At 47.2% G+C, this 26,201-nt stretch overlaps 1 protein-coding gene across 2 annotated transcripts in view; it reads left to right on the top strand.

Annotated features, from left to right (window-relative positions):
* noc2l (NOC2-like nucleolar associated transcriptional repressor) overlaps window positions 1-26,201 on the top strand; it is a 185,613-nt gene that overhangs the window by 25,319 nt on the left and 134,093 nt on the right. For both annotated transcript variants that reach the window (XM_038821980.1, XM_038821981.1), the window contains exons 5-8: window positions 1,312-1,432; window positions 21,388-21,478; window positions 23,883-23,961; window positions 25,665-25,775. In XM_038821980.1, coding sequence (XP_038677908.1) covers window positions 1,312-1,432; window positions 21,388-21,478; window positions 23,883-23,961; window positions 25,665-25,775 — 402 coding nt within the window. The remainder of the gene's footprint in view (window positions 1-1,311; window positions 1,433-21,387; window positions 21,479-23,882; window positions 23,962-25,664; window positions 25,776-26,201) is intronic.

Here is a 26,201-nt window from a genome sequence, read left to right on the forward strand (position 1 = left end):
TAAGGTATTCACTAAATGGGGGAGCTCTTTTATTTTGGAAAATTTTATTTTTCCAATTAAGGGGCAATTTAGCGTGGCCAACCCACCTAACCGGCACATCTTTGGGTTGTGGGGGCGAAACCCACACAAACCCAGGGAGAATGTGCAAACTCCACACGGACAATGACCCAGAGCCGGGATCGAACCTGGGACCTCAGCACCGTGAGGCAGCTGTGCTAACCCACTGCGCCACCGTGCTGTCCAAAATGGAGGAGCTCTTTAAATGGACACCTTTTTGATCCAGACAAATTTGGTTAGATCACACCCCTAGGAAGCAGCTTAGGCCACATTAACTTGCCATCTATCCACGTGCTGTTGCTTAGCTTTGGTCACAGCACACCTGGAACGTTGTGCAATCTTGGCCTCCGTAATTAACAAAGTATACACTTGCACAGGAAGGGAAGGTTCAATAGGTCGTTCCCTGCAATGCGAGGGATGTCCTTATGATGAGAGCTGAGTAAATTGGGTCCATATTCTCTGGCGTTTCGAAGAATGAGCGATGGCCTCATTACAAGATTCTGAAGGGGGAGTAAGCGCAAGATTCCAAACAGCCAAATTCTGAAGGGGCTTGACAGGATAGACACTGACTGGGGAATCTAGACCAAGGGGGCACAGTTTCAGGATAACGGGTCTATCCCTGTGACGAGGAGAAAGTTCTTCACTCAAAGGGTTTTGAATCCTTAGAATTCTCTAACCCCATGGATGCTCCACGGCTGCAAATATTTGGCTGCCAGGGTCGACAGATTTTTGGTGTCTTGGGGAATCGAGGGATATGGGTGCGGACAGGAAAGTGGGGATGAAGCTCCAGATCATCAATGGTTGTATTGGATGCCAGGGAGGGCTCGGTGGACCGAATGATCTTCTGTTCCTATTTCTTGTGTTCCAATCTTTCTCCGATTTCAAAGTAGGGGGAGAACTGTTTCGCTGATGTTGTACAATAAATTGCAAGTGTTGCTTAAATTGGTCACTGAAAAATTAAGCTTTTAATTGCAACAGGCGTAATCTGGCCCCTGCACCTTCATAAGGACATGGAAGGTAGGTCAGTAGACCAGGCTCGCGTATCCGCACTTTCCGACTCCTGTACTGGACTGTTCCCAATGGAGGCAAACTGAGATTCGACACGGGAGACCGCCTACATCGCCCGAAAACTGGTTGATACAACACGGAATGGCTTTTTAAAAAAAACTTCCTTAACTGCTGTATAATCATCTGAACTGGTCGATGATGCACTTTTGTGTGTTTTGAAAATGCCCCAAATTTCTCGCCTTGCAGGACAAGCTGACCTTTAAGCTGTTCCACGACATTGCCCTGGCGTTTAAAGCCGCTGTCTCTACAACAAGAGGAGGCGATGAAAGTGGGGAACCTGGAAAATACAAAGTGGAGGACCCGTTAGGCAAGTATAAAACCTGCGGCTGGAATGTCCAGCACAGGAGTGATGAAAACCATTTAACCCAGTCAATGTTTTAAATTGAAAATCCGAGCGAGTGGGATTCTGATTCATCTCTCAGCTTTCTGCAAATACGCACATTTTTATTAACGCGCAAAGCTGTGATTTTACAACTCCACTAACCGAGCTGATCGGGGTGTGTGTGGGCTTTGAGCCACATTGATGAATGAGGCTGGATTTTCGATTGTAGAGCTTCCATGATCTGCAGTCGCTGGTGTTCATTGTGGCAATAAGTGGAAGTGCCAATTCTCGGAACCACCCGCCAGATTCCCCAATGAAAATGAAAATCGCTTATTGTCACGAGTAGGCTTCAATGAAGTTACTGTGGGAAAAGCCCATAGTCGCCACATTCCGGCGCATGTCCGGGGAGGCTGGTACTGGAATCGAACCGTGCTGCTGGCCTGCTTGGTCTGCTTTAAAAGCCAGTGATTTAACCCAGTGAGCTAAACCAGCCCCTAATATATTTGTTTGTATAGAATTACTTGCTGCTGTTTGAAGAGAGGTGTTGAACATATTAACTGGAGGTTGGTCCAGCTGTTAAAATAATGGAGGAAGGATTCTGTTGCAATTATGTTCAGTGTTAGCACAAGAAATAGAACCTGTAAGATTTCAGGGTTTAGACTTCTAAAAGCCTCCTAATTTAAGGTTCAAGTTCTTAATTTCTAACACCAGGGTCCTCAGTTCTGCTTGACCTGCAAGGTACAAATAGCTAATACTTAATCAAGCACAATTTATTAAGCAATATTTTACATACAAGCAGTTAAGACAACATAGAAGTTCCTCATCTCTCAAGGTCTTGGGAGTTCTTGAGCGTTGCCAGAGCAGGCGATGTCTTCGTCTTCTATCTTTGATATGATGTTGAACTTAACACGGTGCCAATAAAAACTGCAGTGTTCCAACTTTTATCCTCCAGACTCATTATTCCTCCTCCCTTATTTGGAAATAGTCTAAATTCACCTCTTCCATTGGCTTAGGGTGCAAGTCATCTCATGCCACCCCATTTCGGGTTTACTTGGGCTCCTCAGATTTAACTTTCATTTGAAAACAAAACAATAGTTGCAAACAAAGTCACACCCTTTTATCAATCTACTTTAACAAATGTTAAAACCATTAAAAACAAAGGTTAAAACACGTAGCCGTTTAATATCAGAAGCTAGATTGGCTCCTCCCTCTGCAACTGGGTCCTCTTCTTCCTGACTCACAGGCCACAATCAGTAAGGATAAGCAACAAAATCTCCTCCACGATAGTCCTCAATACCGGCCCCGCAAGGCTGTGTACTTAGCCCCCTACCATACTCCCTATACACACGACTGTGTGGCAAAATTGGGCTCCAACTCCATCTACAAGTTTGCTGATGACACGAGCATAGTGGGTCAGATCTCAAACAACGATGAGTCAGAGTACAGGAGGGAGATGGAGAACGTAGTGGCGTGGTGTAATGAAAACAATTTCTATCTTAATGTCAGCAAAACTAAGGAGCTGGCCATTGCCTTCAGGAAGCAAAGTATCATTCATTCCCCTATCTGCATCAATGGTGCAGAGATGGAGATGGTTGACAGCTTCAAATTCCTATGTCCTGGGCACCCTCGTCGGCCCTATGGCCAAGAAAGCACAACAACGCCTATACTTCCTCAGGAAAGTAAGGGAATTTGGCATGTCCACATTGACTCTTACCAATTTTTACAGATGCCGATGCACCATAGAAAGCACCCTATCTGGCTGCATCACAGCCTGGTATGGCAACTGCTCGGCCCGAGACTGTAAGAAACGAAAGAGAGTCGTGAACACAGTCCAGTCCATCACTTGAACCTGTCTCTCATCCATTGACTCTATCTGCACCTCCCTCTGCCCTGGGAAAGTGGGCAGCATAATAGAAGACCCCTCCCACCCGGGTTATTCTCTCTTCCAACCACTTCCATCGAGCGGGAGATACAAAAGTCTGAGAAAACGCACTAACAGATTCAAAATCCGCTTTTTCCCCGCTGTTACCAGATTCCTGAATGACCCTCTGATGGACTGCAGCACCCAACTTGCACACAAAGTTCCCACAAGCAGCAAAGTGTTATCAACCAGACTTTCTGATTTTGTGAAGTTGATCTGAGGGATGAATCCTGGGGGCAACTCCCCAGCATAGTACCGAGGGGGATATTTTACATACATCCTTGCTGATGTCGGAGACCACCATTTATTGTCTAATTTCAAAGGTGGCATCTCTGACAATGCAGCACTCCCTCATTACTGGAATGGGGTTTCAGCCTTCATTCTTGTGCTGAGGACTCTGGGGTGGGTCTTGAACCCTAAACCATGTGACTCAGATGAGCGCGAGACCAAATAAGCCTCAGTCAGTATTTTGCTTTTTACAATTGAGAGGACTATTTTGTGTAGGATAAGTTTCCTGTTTACATATTTAATATCTGTGCTACTTGTAGAAACATCTGACTGCAAGAATCGCAGTTTTGGTATGGTCTACATTTTGGATCAAGCTTTCTTTTGTTTACGCAATCAGAGGAATGATTGCACAGTTGGTCACTCATTAACGCACGTGCGGTCGGTCACTCATTGAGAACGCACGTGCGGTCGGTCACTCATTGAGAACGCACGTGCGGTCGATCACTCATTGAGAACGCACGTGCGGTCGATCACTCATTGAGAACGCACGTGCGGTCGATCACTCATTGAGAACGCACGTGCGGTCGGTCACTCATTGAGAACGCACGTGCGGTCGATCACTCATTGAGAACGCACGTGCGGTCGGTCACTCATTGAGAACGCACGTGCGGTCGTCACTCAGTGAGAACGCACGTGCGGTCGATCACTCATTGAGAACGCACGTGCGGTCGATCACTCATTGAGAACGCACGTGCGGTCGATCACTCATTGAGAACGCACGTGCGGTCGATCACTCATTGAGAACGCACGTGCGGTCGATCACTCATTGAGAACGCACGTGCGGTCGGTCACTCATTGAGAATGTACGTGCGGTCGTCACTCATTGAGAACGCACGTGCGGTCGGTCACTCATTGAGAACGTACGTGTGGTCGGTCACTCATTGAGAACGCACGTGCGGCTGGTCACTCATTGAGAACGCACGTGCGGTCGGTCACTCATTGAGAATGTACGTGCGGTCGGTCACTCATTGAGAATGGACGTGCAGTCGGTCACTCATTGAGAACGCACGTGCGGTCGTCACTCATTGAGAACGCACGTGCGGTCGGTCACTCATTGAGAACGCACGTGCGGTCGGTCACTCATTGAGAACGCACGTGCGGTCGGTCACTCATTGAGAACGCATGTGCGGTCGGTCACTCATTGAGAACGCACGTGCGGTCGGTCACTCATTGAGAATGTACGTGCGGTCGTCACTCATTGAGAACGCACGTGCGGTTGGTCACTCATTGAGAACGCACGTGCGGTCGGTCACTCATTGAGAATGTACGTGCGGTCGGTCACTCATTGAGAACGTACGTGTGGTCGTCACTCATTGAGAACGCACGTGCGGTCGGTCACTCATTGAGAACGCACGTGCGGTCGGTCACTCATTGAGAACGCACGTGCGGTCGGTCACTCATTGAGAACGTACGTGCGGTCGGTCACTCATTGAGAACGCACGTGCGGTCGTCACTCATTGAGAACGCACGTGCGGTCGTCACTCATTGAGAACGCACGTGCGGTCGGTCACTCATTGAGAACGCACGTGCGGTCGGTCACTCATTGAGAACGCACGTGCGGTCGGTCACTCATTGAGAATGTACGTGCGGTCGTCACTCATTGAGAACGGACGTGCAGTCGGTCACTCATTGATCGTATGTGCGGTCGTCACTCGTTGAGAACGCACGTGCGGTCGGTCACTCGTTGAGAACGCACGTGCGGTCGGCCACTCACAGATCCATGTGCGGTCGATCACTTATTGAGAACGTACGTGTGGTCGGCCACGCACTGAGGTCCATGTGCGGTTAGCCACGCACTGAGATCCATGTGCCACCACTCCTACATGTATGCTCCTGTTCATTGTTTTGATCGATTCTGAAAGCTATTACTTTTCTATGCATTTTACTTGTCTTAAGTTCTCATTTAACTGTCAGTCCTTGATTTACCGGACGCATTTCAGACTTTACAACTGCCGAGCTTTCATGTGATTCAGTGAGGGGAAAATGGACCTGTTTTTTCAATTTGTCTGAAAATGGTTTCCTCCTCCATCCATCACCTGGTCAGAGCATAGTTGATTGCAAACGAGTGAGAGAAATGCGAGGATGAGGTAAGGGTGGCCTATTCATAGCAAGACTATTTAAAGTGCTTGGCTCCTGGTATTTATCCAGCGTGGTAGAGGGCACCGACTCCCTAGATAGGAGAGCAGCGTCGGTTTTGGATGGATTGAGGACCGTGTAATTGAGAATTCTTGGGCGGGGAGGAAATGTTTTTTCAGTGATGATGCAGGAGTTCATGCCGAGGTCCGAGATTCTTGGCAAGGCAGTAACGGCAGCTGTCTGCCTGGCTCGTCAGGACCTTGAAGAAACTGTCTTTGAAGATGAGGAGCGGAAACTGAGCAGCAGTATAAACATTGGCGTTGTGTGCATGCCCAGACTTTCTAACGTGGCTTTCAATCTGGAGAAGCCGTGCACTGATAAAACTGCTTCATCGCTGACATGGAGAGGAACAGTTGGACTGTGCTAACTCACTCCAGTTCTTCATCATTGCTGGGGCACGGGCAGTAAAGATGTGGAACTCCCTCCGCTGAAAAGCAGCAGATGCCAGCTCAACCGGTCACTTTCAGTCTGAGGATCGATGGATATTTGCTCGACAAGGATATAAAAAGATATGGGGCAGAGACGGGTGGATGGGACTATGGGCCGATCGGCTGCTATCTCGTTACATGGTGGAGTGGGTGGAACAACCCCAAGGGGCCAAATGGTCTCCCCCTATTGTTATATAGCCACCTAAAGCTACTGTGGGAGCAACTTCACTGTGCGCTTCAGAGAGGGGGCTACCACCACAAGGGCGATAAGCTGGCCCAGCAGCGCACACCCCAAAAATTAATTTCAAAAGAAAACGAAAGGGATGGCGTGTTGTGAGCTGGTTAAATTGACATTAGCCGTCCTTTTTCCATTGTATTTTGTTGCCCTGTGTTGCATGATGAATTTTGTATTCCCCGGATGTGTGATGTGGAAGAAAGAATGGAGTGGCTTGTGCTGAGAATCCTGCCCCATAAAGCCTAAACCCCCTGTGAAGCCGCTTCCGTTTTTCGTGCTCTGCCATTGTTTTTAGATTAACACCCAACACGAGAAGCAACTTCACAGCCTTTTTGAGCTCCGAGATTATTCGGGCACTATCCAGCGTGAGGCTTGCTAGCAGCTGTTTCTGGAATCCCTCGCTCGAGTGGAAGGGCTAATCTGCTCATTAGCTCCTTACCTGTGTGGAGAGGTTACTTTGACCACGCTGCACTTTTAGAAAAAGAACCAGATCATTGGAATCGGCATCTGATGCAGGTGGATGGTTTTCAGCTTTGGTAAAGAAGGGTCTAAATGCGTTAAACTCCATTGTAAAAGCTCGTTCAGGACAAGCCACCCCACTCTGGGTTCACTTACCTGTGGGCGCTGAGCAAATTGAGCGAAACCTTCATTTGTCACTTTTTGTTTTACCCTTGGACACGACTATTCCAATGTTCTACTTGGAACCTTGGAATCCCTACAGTGCAGGAGGCAATGCAAACCTTCGAGTCTGCACCAACCTTCACAAAGAGCACCCCACGTAGGCCCACTCCCCTGCTCTGTCCCCATAACCCACCCCCCTAACCTGCACGTCTTTGAACTGGGGGGGGGGAAACTGGAGCACCCGGAAGAAACCCACGCAGAAATCCACACAGCCACCCCAGGCCGGAATTGAACCCGGGTCCCTGGCACTGTGAGGCAGCAGTGCGAAGCACTGTGCCATCGTGCCTACTCCTGGTGGATCCTCCCACATTGCACCTTCAGAAACGTTCAGCTCATCCAAAAGCTCTGCTGTTGGTATGACGACTCGTACCAAGTCCCATTCGTCCATCAGCCCTGTGCTCACTTACCCCGGCTCCTGGCTAAGCTGCACTTCTGTTGTTAAAACTCTCATCCTCTGTTTCAAACACCTCCACCCCTTCTTATCTCTGTAACCTCCTCCAATTATACAACCCTCTGAACTTGCATCCCTCCTCCAGTTCTGCTCACTTGTGCATCCATATATTTCTGTGCGCATTGCTCCAGGAATCTGCTGCTGGGTTCGGTCGTGTGGTTTGACAGTGAAAACCCCATTTAAAATGGCAGGAAATCAAAAAACAGATTATTTGTTCCCATGCATACCCCTTCTGCAGCACTGAACCCTGTGTGCCACTTTGCGCTTCAGCCCAATGACAGATGCACAGCTTCTGCTATGAAAATGATGCCCGGTCGAAAGCTGATGCATTAATTATAATTTAGTTAGTCAACCTGCTTTTTTACGTTTTATTTATGCTTTGCGAACCATTTTTGCAAAGTGTAACTGTTTCGTTTCAGCACCATTCATACATTCCCAAAGCAAACACGAGGCTACCAAGCTTTTCAATATAATTGTAACCCCATAAACCTAATACCCAGTCAGCTATTGCAGATTCACTCTGAACAACACGGCAGTTTTATATATATATATATATATATATATCTTTAAAATTTGCAATGGTGCATATCTGCAATATTACCAGGAGTGCAGCTAATGGCAATACTGATTGCACACATTTTTCTTGATTCGTGTCCTTAATGTGCGCTACATCAAATTACCATGCGTTGGAATGGTTGAGTGTATTTTAACGATCAGTTGCGTTTATCCTGATTTCTATCCTGAATTAATAATCTTATTAGTCACAAGTAGGCTTACATTAGCACTGCAATGATGTTACTGTGAAAAGCCCCTAGTTGCCACACTCCGGCGCCTGTTCGGGCACACAGAGGGAGAATTTAGAATGTCCAATTCATCTAACAAGCACGTCTTTTGGGACTTGTGAGAGGAAACCCACGCAGACACGGGAGAAAACGTAGACGCCCCACAGACAATTACCCAAGCTGGGAATGGAACCTGGGACCTTCGTGCGGTAAAGCAACAGTGCTAACCACTGTGTTACTGTGCCGACCCTTGGTTGTTTGGCTTTGGTGTACTCCTTGAACATTTTTAATATGCGTCGAGCCTACCAATGATACAAGTATGCAGAAGGAGATAGTATTATCAAGGCAGTCCATCGGATGGCACGGTGATGTAGTGGTTAGTACCGCTGCCTCATTCTTCCCGTGTTTGCGTGGGTCTCACCCCCACAAACCAAAAGATGTGCAGGGTAGGTGGATTGGCAACGCTAAATTGCCCCCTTAATTGGAAAATGTTTTGAAAAATCAATGCAGTCCTTGCTTTTTCACTCAAAAACTGATCATTTTGGATTTGAACTTATTGTCACGTGTACCAAGTTACAGTGAAAAGTATTGTTCTGCGTACAGTCCAGACAGATCGTTCCATACGTGAAAAAATAGGACGTACGATAAATGCACAATATAAATACATAGACACAGGCTTCGGGTGAAGTATACGGAGTGTAGTACTGCTCAGTAGAGATGTGTGGAGAGATCCGTTCAGACCATAAAAGGGTCATTCAGGAGTCTGGTAACAGCGGGGAAGAAGCTGTTTTTAAACCTGTTAGTGTGCGTGTTCTCAGACTTTTGTATCTCCTGCCAGATGGAAGAAATTGGAAGAGTGAGTAAGCTGACTGGGAGGGGTCTTTGATTATGTTGCCCGCTTTCCCCCGGCAGCGGGAGGTGTAGAGAGAGTCAATGGATCGGAGGCGGGTTCGTGTGATGGACTGGGCGGTGTTCACAGCTCTCTGTAGTTTCTTACGGTCTTGGGCCAAGTAGTTGCCATACCAGGCTGTGATGCAGCCAGATAGGATGCTTTCTATGATGCATCTGTAAGAATTAGTAAGATTCAATGTGGACATGCCGAATTTCCTAGTTTCCTGAGGAAGTCTAGGCGCTGTAGTGCTTTCTTGGTCGGAGTAACGATGTGGGTGGAACAGGACAGATTTTTGGAGATGTGCACACCTAGGAATTTGAAGCTGTCAACCATCTCCACCTCTGGACCATTGATGCTTCCTGAAATTAATTGTTTAATTTAATTTAATTGCTTTTCCATTACAATGATGAGTGTTGTTTTAATTGCTTCTTTCAAATTAATGAATGTAATTGATTTTTTTGTTTCCAAGCAAAAATGAGTTTGAATTAACCAGGTTGAAGGTGGGTACTGCAGGGTATCAAAGCTTGGGTGACCTGGTTTATCTTAGATCACCAAGATGATATGAAAAGGAATTTACCGGAATTTACCAGAACCATACTATCCAAAAACTGTTCTGGGTTTTTTTTTCAGTTATTTTTTCTGCCGAATCCAGAAGGTGGCGTGGGGTTTGTTGACAGGCGGGTAGAGTATGTACGAAAAAGGCATCCCAATTGTGCGGGGCATGCCAGATGGGTCAGAGAGTTTTTACTTCTCAGTCACCCTCACTTTAAAATGATTGGCCAAAGAACAAAAGGCCACATGAGGGGGTTGGGGGGGGCGGGGGGGGGGATCCTTTGTACACGTTAGGCGGGGATACACCGCCTGAGAATCTGATGGGGGAAGATTCAGTCGTGGCTTTCAAAGAGGAATTGGCTAAGCACTTTAAGGGGAAACAAATTGCAGGACCCTGGGGAAAGGGTGAGGAAGTGGGATCAGCTGAATTGTTCTTGCAGAGAAGCAGCATCTACATTGTGGGACAACCAACCTCCTTGTACTGTAACCACATTATGGTTCTAATCCGTTTGTGGGCATTGCTAATGTCATGTCAATCACATTGTTGCAGGTGGAGGTGATGCCTTTTATTTGGGCACAGATAAATAGGGGATATCTGGGACGCTGGGTTGTGTAGGAGGAGAGCTGTGAGATTCACAGCTCCAGGGTCCCAGGTTCGATTCCCAGCTGAGTCACTGTCTGTGCGGAGTCTGCACGTCCTCCCCGTGTGTGCGTGGGTTTCCTCCGGGTGCTCCGGTTTCCTCCCACAGTCCAAAGATGTGCGGGTTAGGTGGATTGGCCATGCTAAATTGCCCGTAGTGTCCTAAAAAGTAAGGTTAAGGGGGGGTTGTTGGGTTACGGGTATAGGGTGGATACGTAGGTTTGAGTAGGGTGATCATTGCTCGGCACAACATTGAGGGCCGAAGGGCCTGTTCTGTGCTGTACTGTTCTAAGTATCTAAGTATTGAGCAAGCCAATAACCTCGGTTTAGCTCACTTGGGTGGACAACTGGTTTGTGATGCAGAGTAAGGCCAGCAGCGCGGGTTCCATTCCCGTATCAGCTGAGGTTATTCATGAAGGTCCCGCCTTCTCAACCGTGCCCCTCGCCTGAGGTGTGGTGACCCTCAGGTTAAACCACCACCAGACAGCCTCCCCCCCCCCCCCCCCCCCCCCCCCCCACCTCCCTCAAACGGGAAAGCAGCCTAGAGTCACCTGGGACCACAGCGACTTTACTTACTAATCTCTCTCAATAAAGTAAAGCTTTGTCTTGGTTTCTGTTTCACCAACCAGCTTGGGTCCTGTTAGGAGCAAGGCGTTGTGCGAAATACTCAACCATACAGTCTGATTAGGCTGTGCAGTCAACTTTGCTGTTGTCTGAGAGTAGTGGGACATTCACCATCAATATATGAGCTGCATTTTCAATCGTTTTTAAAATACACAATCCAATCAGGCTTTCTGTTCCCATTTTCTTCAGCAATGGACGCTGCTAAGAGTTCTGCTCTAACCATCTACACCTCCCCCGAACCCATCTTTTGAGTCTTCACTTGGGCTTGTCTACTTTTGCCTTGCGCTGTCATCCTTTTTATGTCCTGCCCTCCACCCGATCACAGGCCTCCCTACTTCTGTTCCCGTATCCCTCTTCCCTGTCTCCCCATTTTCCTAAATGATCCTGCCCATCGACTAAATTCTAGGGCGGCACGGTGGTGCAGTGGGTTAGCCCTGCTGCCTCACGGCGCCGAGGACCCGGGTTCGACCCCGGCTCTGGGTCACTGTCCGTGTGGAGTTTGCACATTCTCCCCGTGTCTGCGTGGGTCTCACCCCCACAACCCAAAGATGTGCAGGTTAGGTGGATTGGCCACGCTAAATTGCCCCTTAATTGGAAAAAATGAATTGGGCACTCTAAAATTTATAATTCTTCCAGCCCCAATGGAAGGTCATCGACCGGGGAGGTTTCTCTCTCCACCGATGCTTCCTAACCTGCTGAGTAATTCCAGCATTTCCTGTCTTTACAGCGATTTTCCCCTGTAAATTTGAGTCCCTCAGTGTTTACATAGGAATCACCAAACCTGCTGGTGATTTGTGAGCATTCATGGTAAGCTGCTTTTCAGCTGTGCCCCTCTGGTGTCTGATGTTGGTATTGCACGTGCTGCTTCACAAATCCATCATCATTACCAAAATGGAGCTGAAGTACATTGCCCTTCACCGAAGCAGTTGAGTAGCCATTTGGAAAAGGGGCATAGTTTAGCCATGCACGTGACCCGGGCCAACTGTACAGGCATTCTGTCCTCAACCTAAAGACCTTAATCAGAACGGGAACGGAAGGTTATGGGGATAAGGCAGGAAAATGGAGTTGAGGATGATCAGATCAGCCATGATCTCACTGAATTGTGAAGCAGACTCGATGGGCCGAGTGGCCTACCTCTGCTCCTGCGTCTTCTGGTCTAAGAGGGAAGTTGTTTGCCCTACGCAAGGTTATGTTTCATATCCGATACTTAATAATTGAAAAGACATGATTCCCAGTCTTGCTGAATACATTGACATAGATGTCATCCCAGTGTATGTTACATGCATCAGTGTAGGAATTGTGTTTTATTTTCCCCTCTCTCCTGTGAAGAAAAACTATTTGATGAGACTTCTGTACGAGTTAAACTCCGCAATTTCAAACCGAACAGTTTGGAGAACCTCAAAACCGACATGAAACCATATGGACGCTCTTGTGGGTGAAAATGGATTCCTTCGCTCTGTTTCTAGAATTGATGAAGCTGTTTAAATACTTGGGCTTCCCGATAAAAATCATTCCGGCTGCTTCATCAGATATTACCAACTTGGTGGCACTTTCCCCTGGAGTCTGCTGACAGTCCTTGCCGTTTTTGTATTCTGTCTTTGCTGCTCATTCCTCTCTGCCCAGAAGTAGCCGTTTTTTGCCAACCCGTTGGCTAGAATAAGGAGGGGAGAAGAGAGTTTCGTTCAACTGCCCGGCCATCTGCCAGATCTATACGGCCCAGAATTCTTTGACCCGGGTCGCTGCTTGCACTCGTTTTTACTTCCGACCCGATAGTGTAACCTACATTGCAGGGAATCCATTTCCCAAATATTGCATTGGCTCTAAGGCGCTATGGGATGTCACAAGGCTGTGAGCGGTGCTATATAAATGCAAGACCGTGCTCGCTTTTGTTTTTGTTTCTCGCTCTTGACTGAAATGTGTGAATTGCATGCCAGAAACAAAGCATAGAAATAAAGACTTTCAAAGCCAGTAACTAAAAGGGAAGAAGATACTGACTGCCCGGATTTTATCAACATTTATTACACCCGAGTGCTCCCAGTTATACGTGGGAAATCTGTATAGTTTCCCGTGATGGGAATGTACTGAGTAGCCGCACATCAGGTGGCTCTCCTCCTACGAACCCGAAAATAGGCTCTTTCACCGAAATAGCCGCTATACGAAGGAAAAAATATCCTCGCACCTCAACCCACATCAGCACGAAGGGAGATGCCGAACAACAGCCTCTCCAGAGGGCCGTAAAGAAACAAGAAGTGGGAAAAGCCAGGAGAAGCAAATGGCTAAGCCGGCAGATACAAGAGGCGATGAAACTCGGGCCGTGCCAAAGTGAGAAAGACCAGCCCACTGTACGAGAGGTCCACCGCCTGCCCTCACCAGGGGATGGCTGGATGAACTGAGAAAAATGCAGAGAGGAGACGAAAACCGATGTCCAGGCTGTGGCCGGGTTGGTGGTCGCGGAAGCTCTGGCAACCATGCGGCTGGCCCTAGACAAGGCAGAGAGGCGACTGGGAGACTAGGAAAGCACCTTGGAGGAGGCCACAACAGCAATCGGATCGCCGTCCTGAACATGAAAATGTCAAGGTTGGTCGCGAAGCAGGGCAGCCTGAGAGGAAAGATCGAAGATCAGGAAAACCGATCGAGGTGCCAAAACCTACGGATTGTGGGTCTGCTGGAGGGGACCGACGGCAGGAGTCCCAAGGACTATGTGGCCTAAATTCTGGGCAATCTGGTGGGAACGGACAGCTTCCCTTCTACCGGGGGCTGTACACCTCCGAGCCCTCAGCTGGGAACTTTGGGATGAAACAGTTCCTCAATGGATTGGGTATGCCAGTTGTTGGGGAAGATATATAACAGGGTCTGGAAGCCCAATTAGAACTGGGAGAAGTCATTGAGAGCATCAACTCCAGACGGGGAAGGCCGGGACCAGATTAATTCCCAGCGGACTCCTACAAAACATTTGTGTCGGCACTGGCCCCGCACCTGAGGGAGATGTTCACAAACTCGCTGATGCGGGACACCCCGCCACCTATGGTAGCACAAACCTCAATCTCGCTGACACCCAAGAAAGACAAAGACCCAACAGAACGCGGTTCCTGCAGACCCAGTGTAGACGCAAAAATATGGCCCAAGATCCTAGCCAGGAGACTGGAGGACTGCCTACCAGAGATGGTAGCAGAGAGCTGGAGGGACTGCCATTCAAACAGACCCAACACAAGTTCAGCTACCTGGGGATGCGAATCACTCAATGGGTGGACAGGGATCCACAAATGGAACCTGACCAGCCTGGTGGAGGAAATCAAAAAGGACCTGCAGAGGTGGGACACAATCCCACTCTCTCTGCAGACGATCAAAATGAAGGTACTGCCTAGGTTCCTCCTCCTGTTCAGATCCTTCCCGATCAACATCCCCAAGGCCGACTTCAACTCATTAGAAAAACTGAGTGTTTGTGTGTAGGGGGGAGAGCACAGTGGCGCTCCCACCCCCACTGCACAAACACTCAACAAGCCCAATGGTGATAACAACACTCCGGCCATGGAAGCAACTGCGATGGAACTTCGGATGAACCAAAATGCCCGTTAAGGCCCCCATCTGCAACAACCACAGGTTTACGTCCACTACAATGGGGGCCACTTTCAACAGGAGCTAAGATATATGCAGGTCGTAAGGGATCAAACACCTACCCACGATCACCGCGACGGTCGTTGTTAGACTGCCTACTGGATATGGACATTTTAGGGAGGGGGAACTGTGGCGACCTGTATGAGGACGGATAGGAAAGGCAAACACACAACTGGATGAGAAGAGAAAAATGGGAGGAGGACCGAGGGTTTGAAATAGGGTGGGGACTCTGGAGTGAGCACTGCACTGCGGCGGCTTCACTTCCACTTGCGTGAGGCTAAGCCTAATGCAGCTGAAAGTGGTACACAGACATTTAACACAAACCCGAATGAGCAGGTTCTTCCCAGAGGCGGAGAACAAATATCAACGGTGCCAAGGCGGTCCGGCCAATCATGCCCACATGTTCTAGTCTTGCCTCAGACTTGAGCGGCACAGCAGCACAGTGGTTAGCACAGTTGCTTCACAGCTCCAGGGTCACAGATTTGTTTCCCGGCTTGGGTCACCGTCTGTGTGGAGTCTGCACGTTCTCCCCGTGTGTGCGTGGGTTTCCTCCGGGTGCTCCAGTTTCCTCCCACAGCCCAAAGCTGTGCGGGTTAGGTGGATTGGCCAGGCTAAATTGCCCTTCGGTTAGGTGGGGTTACTGGATTCCAGGGATGGGGTGGTGGTGTGGGCTTAAGTGGGTGCTCTTTCTAAGAGCCGGTGCAGACTTGATGGGCCAAATGACCACCTCCTGCACTGTAAATCCTATGATCTATGACTTGTCGGGAACTTTACTGCCGCCTTTGAGAAAATGTCTAAGGTGGTCGGGATGAGGATACAATCCTGCCTGAGAGTGACACACTTCGGGGTATCTGACCAGCCAGATCTCTTCATGGGGAGTTGGGCCAACGCCCTTAGCTTTGCCTCCCTAATCGCCCGCTATGGAATCCTGCTCAGCTGGCGAACAGCACCCCACAGAGCTGCAGACTGGCTGTCCGACCTATCGGAATTTCTCCAGACACAAAGAAGCATGGAGCCCAACAATGCTCAGCAGATAACAAAATACACGGCGTCACTCCAACTAAACAGGAACAAGATATGAGAACTGAAGAGGGAAGAAGGCATGCCAGATGAATAGAAGGGGAGGAGGGTCAGGAAGAAAAGGGGGAGAGGAAGGTTGGGGAACCAGCTGGAAGTAGGCACCTACCGGAGAATGCAAAACAAGAAGCTGCAACCATTATAAATAACGAAAGATAACCGACGTGTATATATTTTTGTTTTCGATGTATCTTCACAGCTACCTTTGCTTTGCATAACGTAAAAAATCCTTAATATAAACTTTAAAAAAAAAAGAGATTTGTATGGTGACTTTACTGAGGCATATAACTACCAGTGTCTCTCCCCCCCCCCCCAGAGCAGCTGTCCACCTGCCAAATATCCCACTGTACACCGATGGGTCTGCAGGCATTTTCTCTCAGATGCTAAATGGTGGCATTGGAGAAAAGCAACTCGTTTTTTTTATTGGGGGGGGGGGGGGGGTGCGGTTGCAAGGAGACCAAGAATGGGGACAGTCCGACCCGCCTGGGGTCGGAGGGATTCATCCCCAGTTGGGTTGTCCGCCCTGTCTTATCTCCACGCTGCTAATGTTGTAAGCCCATTATTAAGTTGTTTAGTTAATTTAAAGGTGATTACAGATTTAGTGTTAAGCACTTTGCGTTGCATTTTATGTCCTTTAATTTAAACTGACACCCATTAAATCTATATATAACTTGCAAAGTGAAATTTGACCCAGACCCTGAAGATTAAAGATGAGAGAAGCAGTTTATGCTTCGCTCTCCTTTCCAATCGATGTGTGAATAAGGGCGGAATATCAATATCTAATTATGCCAGTAATATAGATACACACTCAACCTAAATCATAGGTTCTTATCCTGCACATCTAACTTTCAGGCTTTATTGAGGTCACTACTGGCTTGTTTACACTTCCATATGATAGCTCGCGTTGAATTAAAGCCAACTCCTATTCAATTTTTTTTTTTTTTTTTTTTTTATAAATTTAGATTAGCCAATTATTTTTTCCAATTAAGGGGCAATTTAGCGTGGCCAATCCACCTACTCTGCACATTTTTGGGTTGTGGGGGCGAAACCCACGCAGACACGGGGAGAACGTGCAAACTCCACACGGACAGTGACCCAGAGCCGGGATCGAACCTGGGACCTCAGCGCCGTGAGGCGGTTGTGCTAACCACTAGGCCACCGTGCTGCCCTCAACTCCTATTCAATTGATTGTTGGTCTGATTTGTAACAATCGGATAAAACCAGAGTCCGATAATTCAGAACAATCTTTTGAGGTCATAAGTCCGAGGGACTTCGTTTACCGGAAGCACAGGTTAGTTAGCTTTTTGCAAGGCAGTATTGCAGAGGCATATTTGCAACAATAAATGTTGAACTTGAAGAAAACATGTCCTTCCCCATATCTGTTGAGGCCTGGGCTCTTATCTCTTGTCACCATTTGGTCCTTTAGACATGTTTGATCCTGAACAATGCATGTTGGCAGGTTATTTAGGACATTTTTTCCAAATGAATTACTCTCGTCTGTCCAGCGTTTCTATTTATTTAAATAATTCAGTTTGCCGTAGACCCATTGAAGTTCAACATGGATTAAGGCCATTTGGCCCTTCTTGTCTATGTGATGCTTTGTGATAGAACTGTACAAACTAAACCTTCTGTGAGGTGCCTTGTCTAATGTCTTCTGGAAGTCCTAATTCAGCACATCTACTGGTTCCCCTCTATCCACTGTGGTTGAGGCTTCCTCGAAAAACTCTAAATTAGTGAGACATTGTTCCCCTTTCATGAAGCCATGCTGACTCTGCTTGATGAGATTGAGGTTCCAAATATGCTGCTATCCCTTAATTGATGCCAACTTTTTCCCAACAATAGATATTAGGCTAATTGGCCTATAATTACCCACTCTTTGCCTCTCTTTGAATAGGGTGTGCATTGGCAGTTTTCTAATCTTCCGGTACTTCTCCAGAAGTCTTATGGTTTTATAGAAGTAGCATTGTCACGAGAAACCATGTAGCACCTTGACTTGGATACACATTGAGAACCATCATTGTTGGGACAGTACCCTGGCTCTCTCCATCTAAGTGCCATCACTACGGGCAGTGCAGTGGTCCACGGAGAAGGCCCTCCACCACCACTTCAAGGGCATCCTGGGGTCAGTAATGATTGTTGTAATTAGCAATGTCTTCCACATCCCAAGAACTAATTAAAAAAAGATCTATACAGATGCAATACCCTGACTCTACCTCAGAGCAACCTAATGTACTAATGTGAGGATTGTTCCCTTCCTGCAATAACCCTTGTGTAGCTTCTCTGACTTGAGATTGCCAAGGTATCATTTGTTGTGTTTGTTTATTCCGTCTTGAGATGTGGGCAGAGCTGGCATGGTCAGCATTTATTGCCCAGTCCTTGTTACCCATGACAAGGTGGTGGTCCGTGGGGTGAAGGTGTACCTGCAGTGCAGCAGGGCATTGCCAATGTTCTAACAAAGCAATGTCGAAGGAACGACTTAGCGTGTCCAAATTGGGTTGGCGCGTGACAGAACCGCATCGAACCTCCGTTCAACTTCTTTTATATTCCTGCTGTTCTGCCTGCTCTGATTCTTGGTCCCATATTGTCTTATAATTGTTTGTAACATAATTGACAATCCATTCCTTAAATTCTGTTCCATTTGAATCGCTCCCATTTGCTCTATTTGCATGTGTAAGACATTACACAGAGCTGGGATATTGAGGCAGGTGACCTACATCGCACTGCGATAGCGCTGAATGACATCCTCTTTCTCTGTAAATGTTCTCTGCTCCTGAGGATAAATCCCCAACAATTCATGCTGAATTTTGAGTCCTTTACGGAACGATGTCTGGACATGTTTTAACTTGTCCGAAAGGAAGAGTGCTAAATTGGGGAAAGGCAGAGTATAATAAAATTCGGCAGGAGCTAGGGAATGTGGATTGGAAGCAGCTGTTCAAGGGTAAATCCACATTTGAAATCTGGAAGTCTTTTAAGGAAAGGTTGATTAGAGTGCAGGACAGACATTTTCCTGTGAAAATGAAAGATAAAAATGGCAAGATTAGGGAACCATGGATGACGGGTGAAATTGTGAGACTAGCTAAGATGAAAAAGGAAGCATTCATAAGATCGAGGCAACTCAAAACTGATGAAACTTTGGAGGAATATCGGGAAAGTAGGACGAATCTCAAACATGCAATAAAGAGGGCTAAAAGGGGTCATGAAATATCTTTGGCTAACAGGGTTAAGGAAAATCCCAAAGCATTTTATTCGTATGCAAGGAGCAAGAGGGTAACTAGAGAAAGGATTGGCCCACTTAAAGACAAAAGAGGAAATTTATGCGTGGACTCAGAGGAAATGGGTGAGATTCTTAATGAGTACTTTGCATTGGTATTGACAAAGGAGAGGGACAAGACGGATGTTGAGGCTAGGGATGGATGTTTAAATACTCTCGGTCAAGTTGTCATACGGAAGGGGGAAGTTTTGGGTATTCTAAAAGACATTAAGGTGGACAAGTCCCCAGGACCGGATGGGATCTATCCCAGGTTACTGAGGGAAGCGAGGGACAAAATAGCTGGGGCCTTAACAGATATCTTTGCAGCATCCTTGAGCACGGGTGAGGTCCCGGAGGACTGGAGAATTGCTAATGTTGTCCCTTTGTTTAAGAAGGGTAGCAGGGATAATCCAGGGAATTATAGACCTGTGAGCTTGACGTCAGTGGTAGGCAAACTGTTGGAGAAGATACTGAGGGATAGGATCTATTCACATCTGGAAGAAAATAGACTTATCAGTAATAGGCAGCATGGTTTTGTGCAGGGAAGGTCATGCCTTACAAACCTAATAGAATTCTTTGAGGAAGTGACAAAGTTAATTGATGATGGAAGGGCTGTAGATGTCGTATACATGGACTTTAGTAAGGCGTTTGATAAGGTTTCCCATGGCAGGTTGATGGAAAAAGTGAAGTCGTATGGGGTTCAGGGTGTACTAGCTAGAGCAGGGGTGGGCAAACTACGGCCCGCGGGCTGCATGCTGCCCGCCAAGGTCTTTATGCGGCCTACCAAGATCAAGTCATTAAAAAAAAATTATTATTTTTTTATTTTTATTTTAAAAAATTTTTTTAAAATTAAGGTTAATGGGGGGGGCTGTTGGGTTACTGGTATAGGGTGGATACATTGACTTGAGTAGGGTGATCATTGCTTGGCACATGTGTTTCATATGAAGTTTCTACTTTAAATATTAATTAATAAAAATTAATTGCTTTTTTTTCTTTAAAAACCTTTTATTTTGGCTATTTTAAATATCAATTATTTTACTTAATATACTATGCGGCCCTTTAAAATTGTGAATTTCTGAATGTGGCCCTTGCACAGAAAAGTTTGCCCACCCCTGAGCTAGATGGATAAAGAACTGGCTGGGTAACAGGAGACAGAGAGTAGCGGTGGAAGGGAGTGTCTCAAAATGGAGGAAGATGACTTGTGGTGTTCCACAGGGATCCGTGCTCGGACCACTGTTGTTTGTGATCTACATAAATGACCTGGAGGAAGGTATAGGTGGTCTGATTAGCAAGTTTGCAGATGATACTAAGATTGGTGGAGTTGCAGATAGCAAGGAGGACTGTCAGAGAATACAACAAAATATAGATAGATTGGAGAGTTGGCCAGAGAAATGGCAGATGGAGTTCAATCCATGGGGCAGAATGGAAGGTCAGGGATGGTTCGGAGCCAAGGAGAGATTGACAAAGGGGGGTGTTAATGGCAGCATTGAGGGCTGAAGAAGTGAGGATGGCGGCTTTGAGATAAGATAGCAGAATTTGTTAACAGGAGAACAAAGTTCAGTGCTCAGTGGCAGCAAAACGGAAAAACATGGGATAGATGACCGTGAATATTTAACCTTGACGTATTAACCGTTTTGCGATAAGTGAAATGCAAACTCTACACCCTGCGTTCCCTGTGACTTGGCTGTCACCAAACCACTGGGCCTGACTTCTGCTGTGCATTCCTGTTATAAAGAAGCATGGAACAAACGTTGGGGTGGGGGTTACTGGTTACGGAGACAGTCTTTGCTGAGTTTAGAGAGAGCGCGAGAACGCAGGGGTGGCTTCAGACTGGAAACTGGTACTGTGTGGATCAGCTGTCAGTTCTAAAAATTGGCTTGCATGATCGGGCAAATATCGTTTCTTGATCTCGAATAGCAACTCCTCTGGATTACGTATTCCAAGCAATCTGATTTGTATCAACTGGACGTTGCTTGCTCTGACTCCTCTTGTGAGAACTCTGCACCAGTTTCGACTGCACTGCCAAAAATTATTGCTCCAATATTCATTTCAATCGACGCATGTCTGCTTGCGAATCAGTGTTGCACAAATAGACTATTAAAGACAGGAAGCTGGACAGGTATTCGAGAACACAGGATATAAAAGAACCTGCAGAACGAGAAAAGCATTTTTGCACGATTGTGTGGTGTGGCAGAACAATATATTTTTACAATATTTTACTCCTCCCAAAGATTTACACGACAGATAAATCCACTCGATGGACCTGCGAAGGAAAATCAGTTCAGGCCCTTGATTAAAGTACAGTTAAAAAGAAAATTGGTACTGTTCTCTCCCAGGAAATAACTGAGTGTCCTATCTTCTTTTACAGTCTTTAATAGCCTGGTGTCGTTCTGCATCCGAGATCTCTTCTTAGCCCTGCAGAAACTCCTACAATTAAAACCAGGGAGAGACCGGAACAAGTAAGTATTAAACTCCATTAATAATATTGAGGCGCAGTCATATTTCCTATAAATGTTAATCATAATTGTCAGGGGATTTAGCGGCCTTTTTGATTGATCCACAATGTACTTTCTCTCTGTGCATACAGGTCGAAATAATCTCTCGTTCCTTTTTCCTGCAAGTCTCCTTAAAGGCAGCAACCCGGATCATTGTTTTAAGGGGCCACTCCTGGATTATTGGTTGAATTTCAGGCCCACTTTTCTCCCTTTCAGCCACCCAGCAGAGGGCAGCGAGACTTGAGGACATCCTTGTCTCTTTTTTTTTTTGCTTTTTGCGTTCAGTTATGTCTTGGACACCTTTCCCCACCTCCATCTCTTCAACGATAAGCAAAATGCTGCGAATGCTGGAAGCTGAAACAAGGGACCGCAAAACGTTGAATAGCTTCAGACTGCAGCCGTTATCACCTGTCTTAAACCCTTTTTTCCACTCCATATCCCATATTTCTCTCAATGCAACAACCCCCCCCCCCCCCCCCAAAAGCAGGCCACATATCTCTTGTTCTTAAGGTTGCCACATCTTGTCGGAATATCTCCCAGCTACAGTTTAATAATAATCTTTTATTGTTACAAGTATGAAGTTACTGTGAAAGGCCCCGAGTCACCACATTCCGGCGCCTGTTCGGGTAAGACGGTACGGAAATTGAACCCGTGCTGCTGGCCTTGTTCTGCATTACAAGCCAGCTGCTTAGCCCACCGAGCTAAACCAGTCCATAACATCCAACACACCTCCTCTCCCTTTCTTCCGTTCTAATGACGAGTCAGGCGGATTTGAAACGATTATCTTGCGAGGAGAGATTGCGGAGACTGGGCATAGTGTTCTCCAACGTTTAGAAGAATTAACAAACTCTGACAGGGTAGATGCTGGAAGGACGTTTCCTCCGGCTGGGGGCGGGGGGAGTCAAAAATCAGGTGACACCATCTCAGAATAATGGGTCGGCCGTTTTCCACTAGGATGAGGGGGCATTTTCTTCAGTCGGAGGGTGGTGAATATTTGGATTCCTCTATCCCAGAGGGCTATTGAGTATGTTCATCTCTTGAGATTGATAGATCTCCATCAAGGGGATATTGCGGCAAAGTGATGTGGAGGTAGAAAATCAGCCATGATCTAGTTGAATAGCGGAGTGGGCTCGAGGAACCGAATGGCCAACCCCTCCTGTGGTCCTGTTATGATTGGCACCCACCATGCAAAGGCCACCATTGACTGCGTTTGATTGTCCTGCTTGGATAGTGAATGGTACGGAGGGGGCTAGAATTCGAGCGTCACTCGATATGACATTGGCACATTGACTTTATCGGTTCTGGATCAACATTACGGGAATCACAGTCTGTCAGGAGCTCTCTGTAGCAGAAACCAGTATTGATTTTTATGAATGTGCAGACTAAAATACAATAAATATAATTCCTATGAAGGCCTGAAATATATGTTGTACGAGCCTCGATGAATCATTGATTGAACAATTGACTGCTCGCCAAAGTTACTTCAGCAGCTCCTCCCAAACTGTAGCCGTTACTGCTTAGAAGGGGAAACCCCACGGGTGCATAGGGCCATCGTCTCCAGCAAGTTCCCCGTCAAGTCGCGCACCATCCTGACATCTCGCCATTCCTCCAACGTCGGTGATCAAAATCCTGGAACCTGCTACCTAACAGCATAGTGGGTTTGTCTGTTTGGAATTGGCAATAAAATGCTGGCCAAGCCAGCGATGCTCGCATTTCCAAGAGTCGACACAGTAAAGGAAAACAAATCTCCGTCCGTCGGGCACTCGTGAAGCTCGCATGACTGCCGGGGGAAGTGAACATTCCGGAGTTCTTCCTGCATTACACGGGAGCAGCTATTGGAAGTCACGTAGGGTCTCCGTCCGTTGACTGGACGTTATGTGTCTCCACACAGGGAGATTTCACAGCATCGCTGCGACACAGAAAACACTTGGGGAGTGGATTTCAGGAAAGAAATTTCATTGAGCGCCCACGTGGGTCTCTGGATTTCCAGCGCCGTTCCCCACCCAAATTTAAAACTCAAAGTGGCACCAGGAAGTCCGTCTCGCTGGACAGGAAGGAAACAATCGGGCACTATGAAAGCAACTGTAGGGTGACCATTGTGATGTGATTTGGGTAGTCGTCAATTTCTGTGCGTGCGTTGAATGATGGAGAGGAACAACAGAACACCAAAGGGTAGCAACCTGAAACTTGGTGTACTGTGTGGTGATGTTTGGGTGGCGGGTGCTTGGGGCAGAGGAAGTGCGCCTGTACACGTTAGCCATTGTGTTTGATCCACCATTACTTCCAGCTTCAGCTGTTGATTAAGCAGATGTGTGATCGGGGTAAATGTCGTGTTACCCCTAAAAAGGGCTTCTTGTCTATTTCCTAGGTTATTGCTGCCTTCCAGTAGCCATCGATGGCCAAAGGTGCGCCCGGATATAAATACGTACTTGACTGGCCTTGTTCAGGTATGTGATCAAATTGAATTTGGGATTATACATTTTTAATTTTATTTGAATGTTTACTGTACAGAAAGGGGCCCTTTGGCCCACCATGTTCTTGGCCATCAAGCAGCTCTCAAATCCATTTTCCAGCACACGGCCCGTAGCCTTTTATGCTGTGGTGTTTGAGGTGGTCATCTAAATGGTTCTTAAATGTTGAGGGATTTCCCCCCCCCCCCCCCCCCGGCTTTTCGAGCAAAGTTCCAGATTCCCACCACCCTCTGCACCAAAATATTTTTCCTTAAATCCCCCCCTAAGTTTTCTGCCCCTTACTGCAAATCTAGGGATCCGGGTTATTGACCCCTCCACTCAGGGGAAAGGCTTCTTGTCTACCCTATCTATGTCCCTCAATTTTGTCCTCAATCAGGTCCTCCTCCACCTTCTCTGCTCTCAGAAGAACAACCCCAGCCTGACCACTCTTCTCTGCAAAACTACAAAGGCCCCAGTCCCAGGTGACATCCTAGTGAATCTCCTCTGCACTTTCTCTCGTGCAGACACATCCTTCCTATTCGAGAAGTATTTCCTCTTTTCATGTTGTGTTTTGTCAGGAACCTGCTGGTTACAGAGGTTTCTCCTCCGTTGAGGTAAAATGTGTAACTGACAGAAAAGGTAGTTAACAGGAGCTGAAGCTCCCAATAATTACAGTGGAAGCTGAGGAGTGACAAACTGGAAACCTGCAGTACGGCTTTCCCGAATGTCCTGCAGACATCTTTCTGCCCCAGGTTTCTCCAACCTGATTTGAAGTCAGCCTGTTGGGTGGGAAAGGCGGCCGCAATAGTGGAGCTGGCAGCGGGGGGGGATTTCTTGAGAGAAGAGATGCAGAAGGAAAATATGTTGCTCAAGGAATAAAGGTGGGATGGGCTAGCTGAGTGGGGCGCACGCGTAGATAGTTGGTTGGGAAGGGGGGGGGGGGGATGTGGTTGATTGGGATGGGGAGGGGTGCAGATGGGAACGGGGAAGTTAAAGATTTGACGTTTTTTTTCCAGACTCGCTTGTTGGGCCAGGAGGGGTCATTTCTTTTCCTCTTGGCCCACAAGCAGTGCTGCAAAATTGCTTGCCCAGTGGATTCGGCTCTTCCTGCTTCCTGTTAACCGCCCTGGGTTTCCCAAGGATAGGGAAACCCAACTGCCATCGGTTAAAAGCAGAAGAGTTATTGATGCAGAGGTACTCGGCTCCCTTGAAAAGCCTTTAGTGACTGTCCCGCCGTCTGAGAGGGCATTGGCTGGCCCCCTCCATTAAAACCACAAGACGAGTATGGGTTTGAAAATTTTAGGATTTTAATCTCTCCTCCACCCGGAATTGCTCGAGTGCGCCGGTTAATAAATTTGAATTGGCTCTCTCTTGATAACTCATCAGAGAACAGCAGATCGCACCAATCGCATGAATCAATTAATAAACCGACCTATTGCGTAGGGTAGCAGATGAGAAAGCTGAACAGTTTTTGGCATTTGAACAAATAAAAACTGCGGCACAATGAACGAGTAGGTCAACCCCAAGCTCCACGCAGTAAGTGTTCCCTCCCGTTCTGCTGCTCTGGCTGATTTGCTTTCCACGCCCAGTCTTGGTCACAGCTGGCCTACTTTTCACATGCATCTTCACGACCCAGTTCCTCGAAACATTCGCACAGAACATTCAGACAAAACGCAAACAATTTTCTCCCCCTTTTTCAGCTGTTGGCGGGTTTGACGGAAACGTCGGTGGTTAGTGCGGTTCTGCGGCACGTCCTTCATTTGATACCTTACTACCTGTGTTTCCCAAAGCACAGCCGCCTGCTCCTGAAGGTAAGACGAGTGTGATCCCATTTCGCAGGGCAAATCGTTAAGTTTTGCGCACTTTTATAAAAAAAAAAGAAAATTCCGTGAAGGGTGTGCGGTATTCCGTGAAGGAGGGTGAATCGAGGGAATGTTGATCGGAGTCTTTAGCACACGGGCGGGCACCAATGGGTTAGCGCACTGGTGAACATAAAGCGGACAAATGGTGGAAGTGTGCATCAGTACCTGGAAAAGATAGGCTAATGTTTCAGGTGTAAGATCGCCCCTCAGGACAGATATGTCACATCCTCTCAGCCCAGTATTCTCTTGTTTGGTCCATTTGTTTTTCATTGATTTGTTGTTAGGCTGTCTGCTCTAGAAACGGTGTTTTCTGTTTCGGGATACCTGTGGTGCTTTCATTAAAATCCTAGTTTTATGTTGAATTCCCAACAATCG

Source organism: Scyliorhinus canicula, chromosome 16 (assembly GCF_902713615.1).
Source record: "Scyliorhinus canicula chromosome 16, sScyCan1.1, whole genome shotgun sequence".
NCBI classification, from domain to species: Eukaryota; Metazoa; Chordata; class Chondrichthyes; order Carcharhiniformes; family Scyliorhinidae; genus Scyliorhinus; species Scyliorhinus canicula.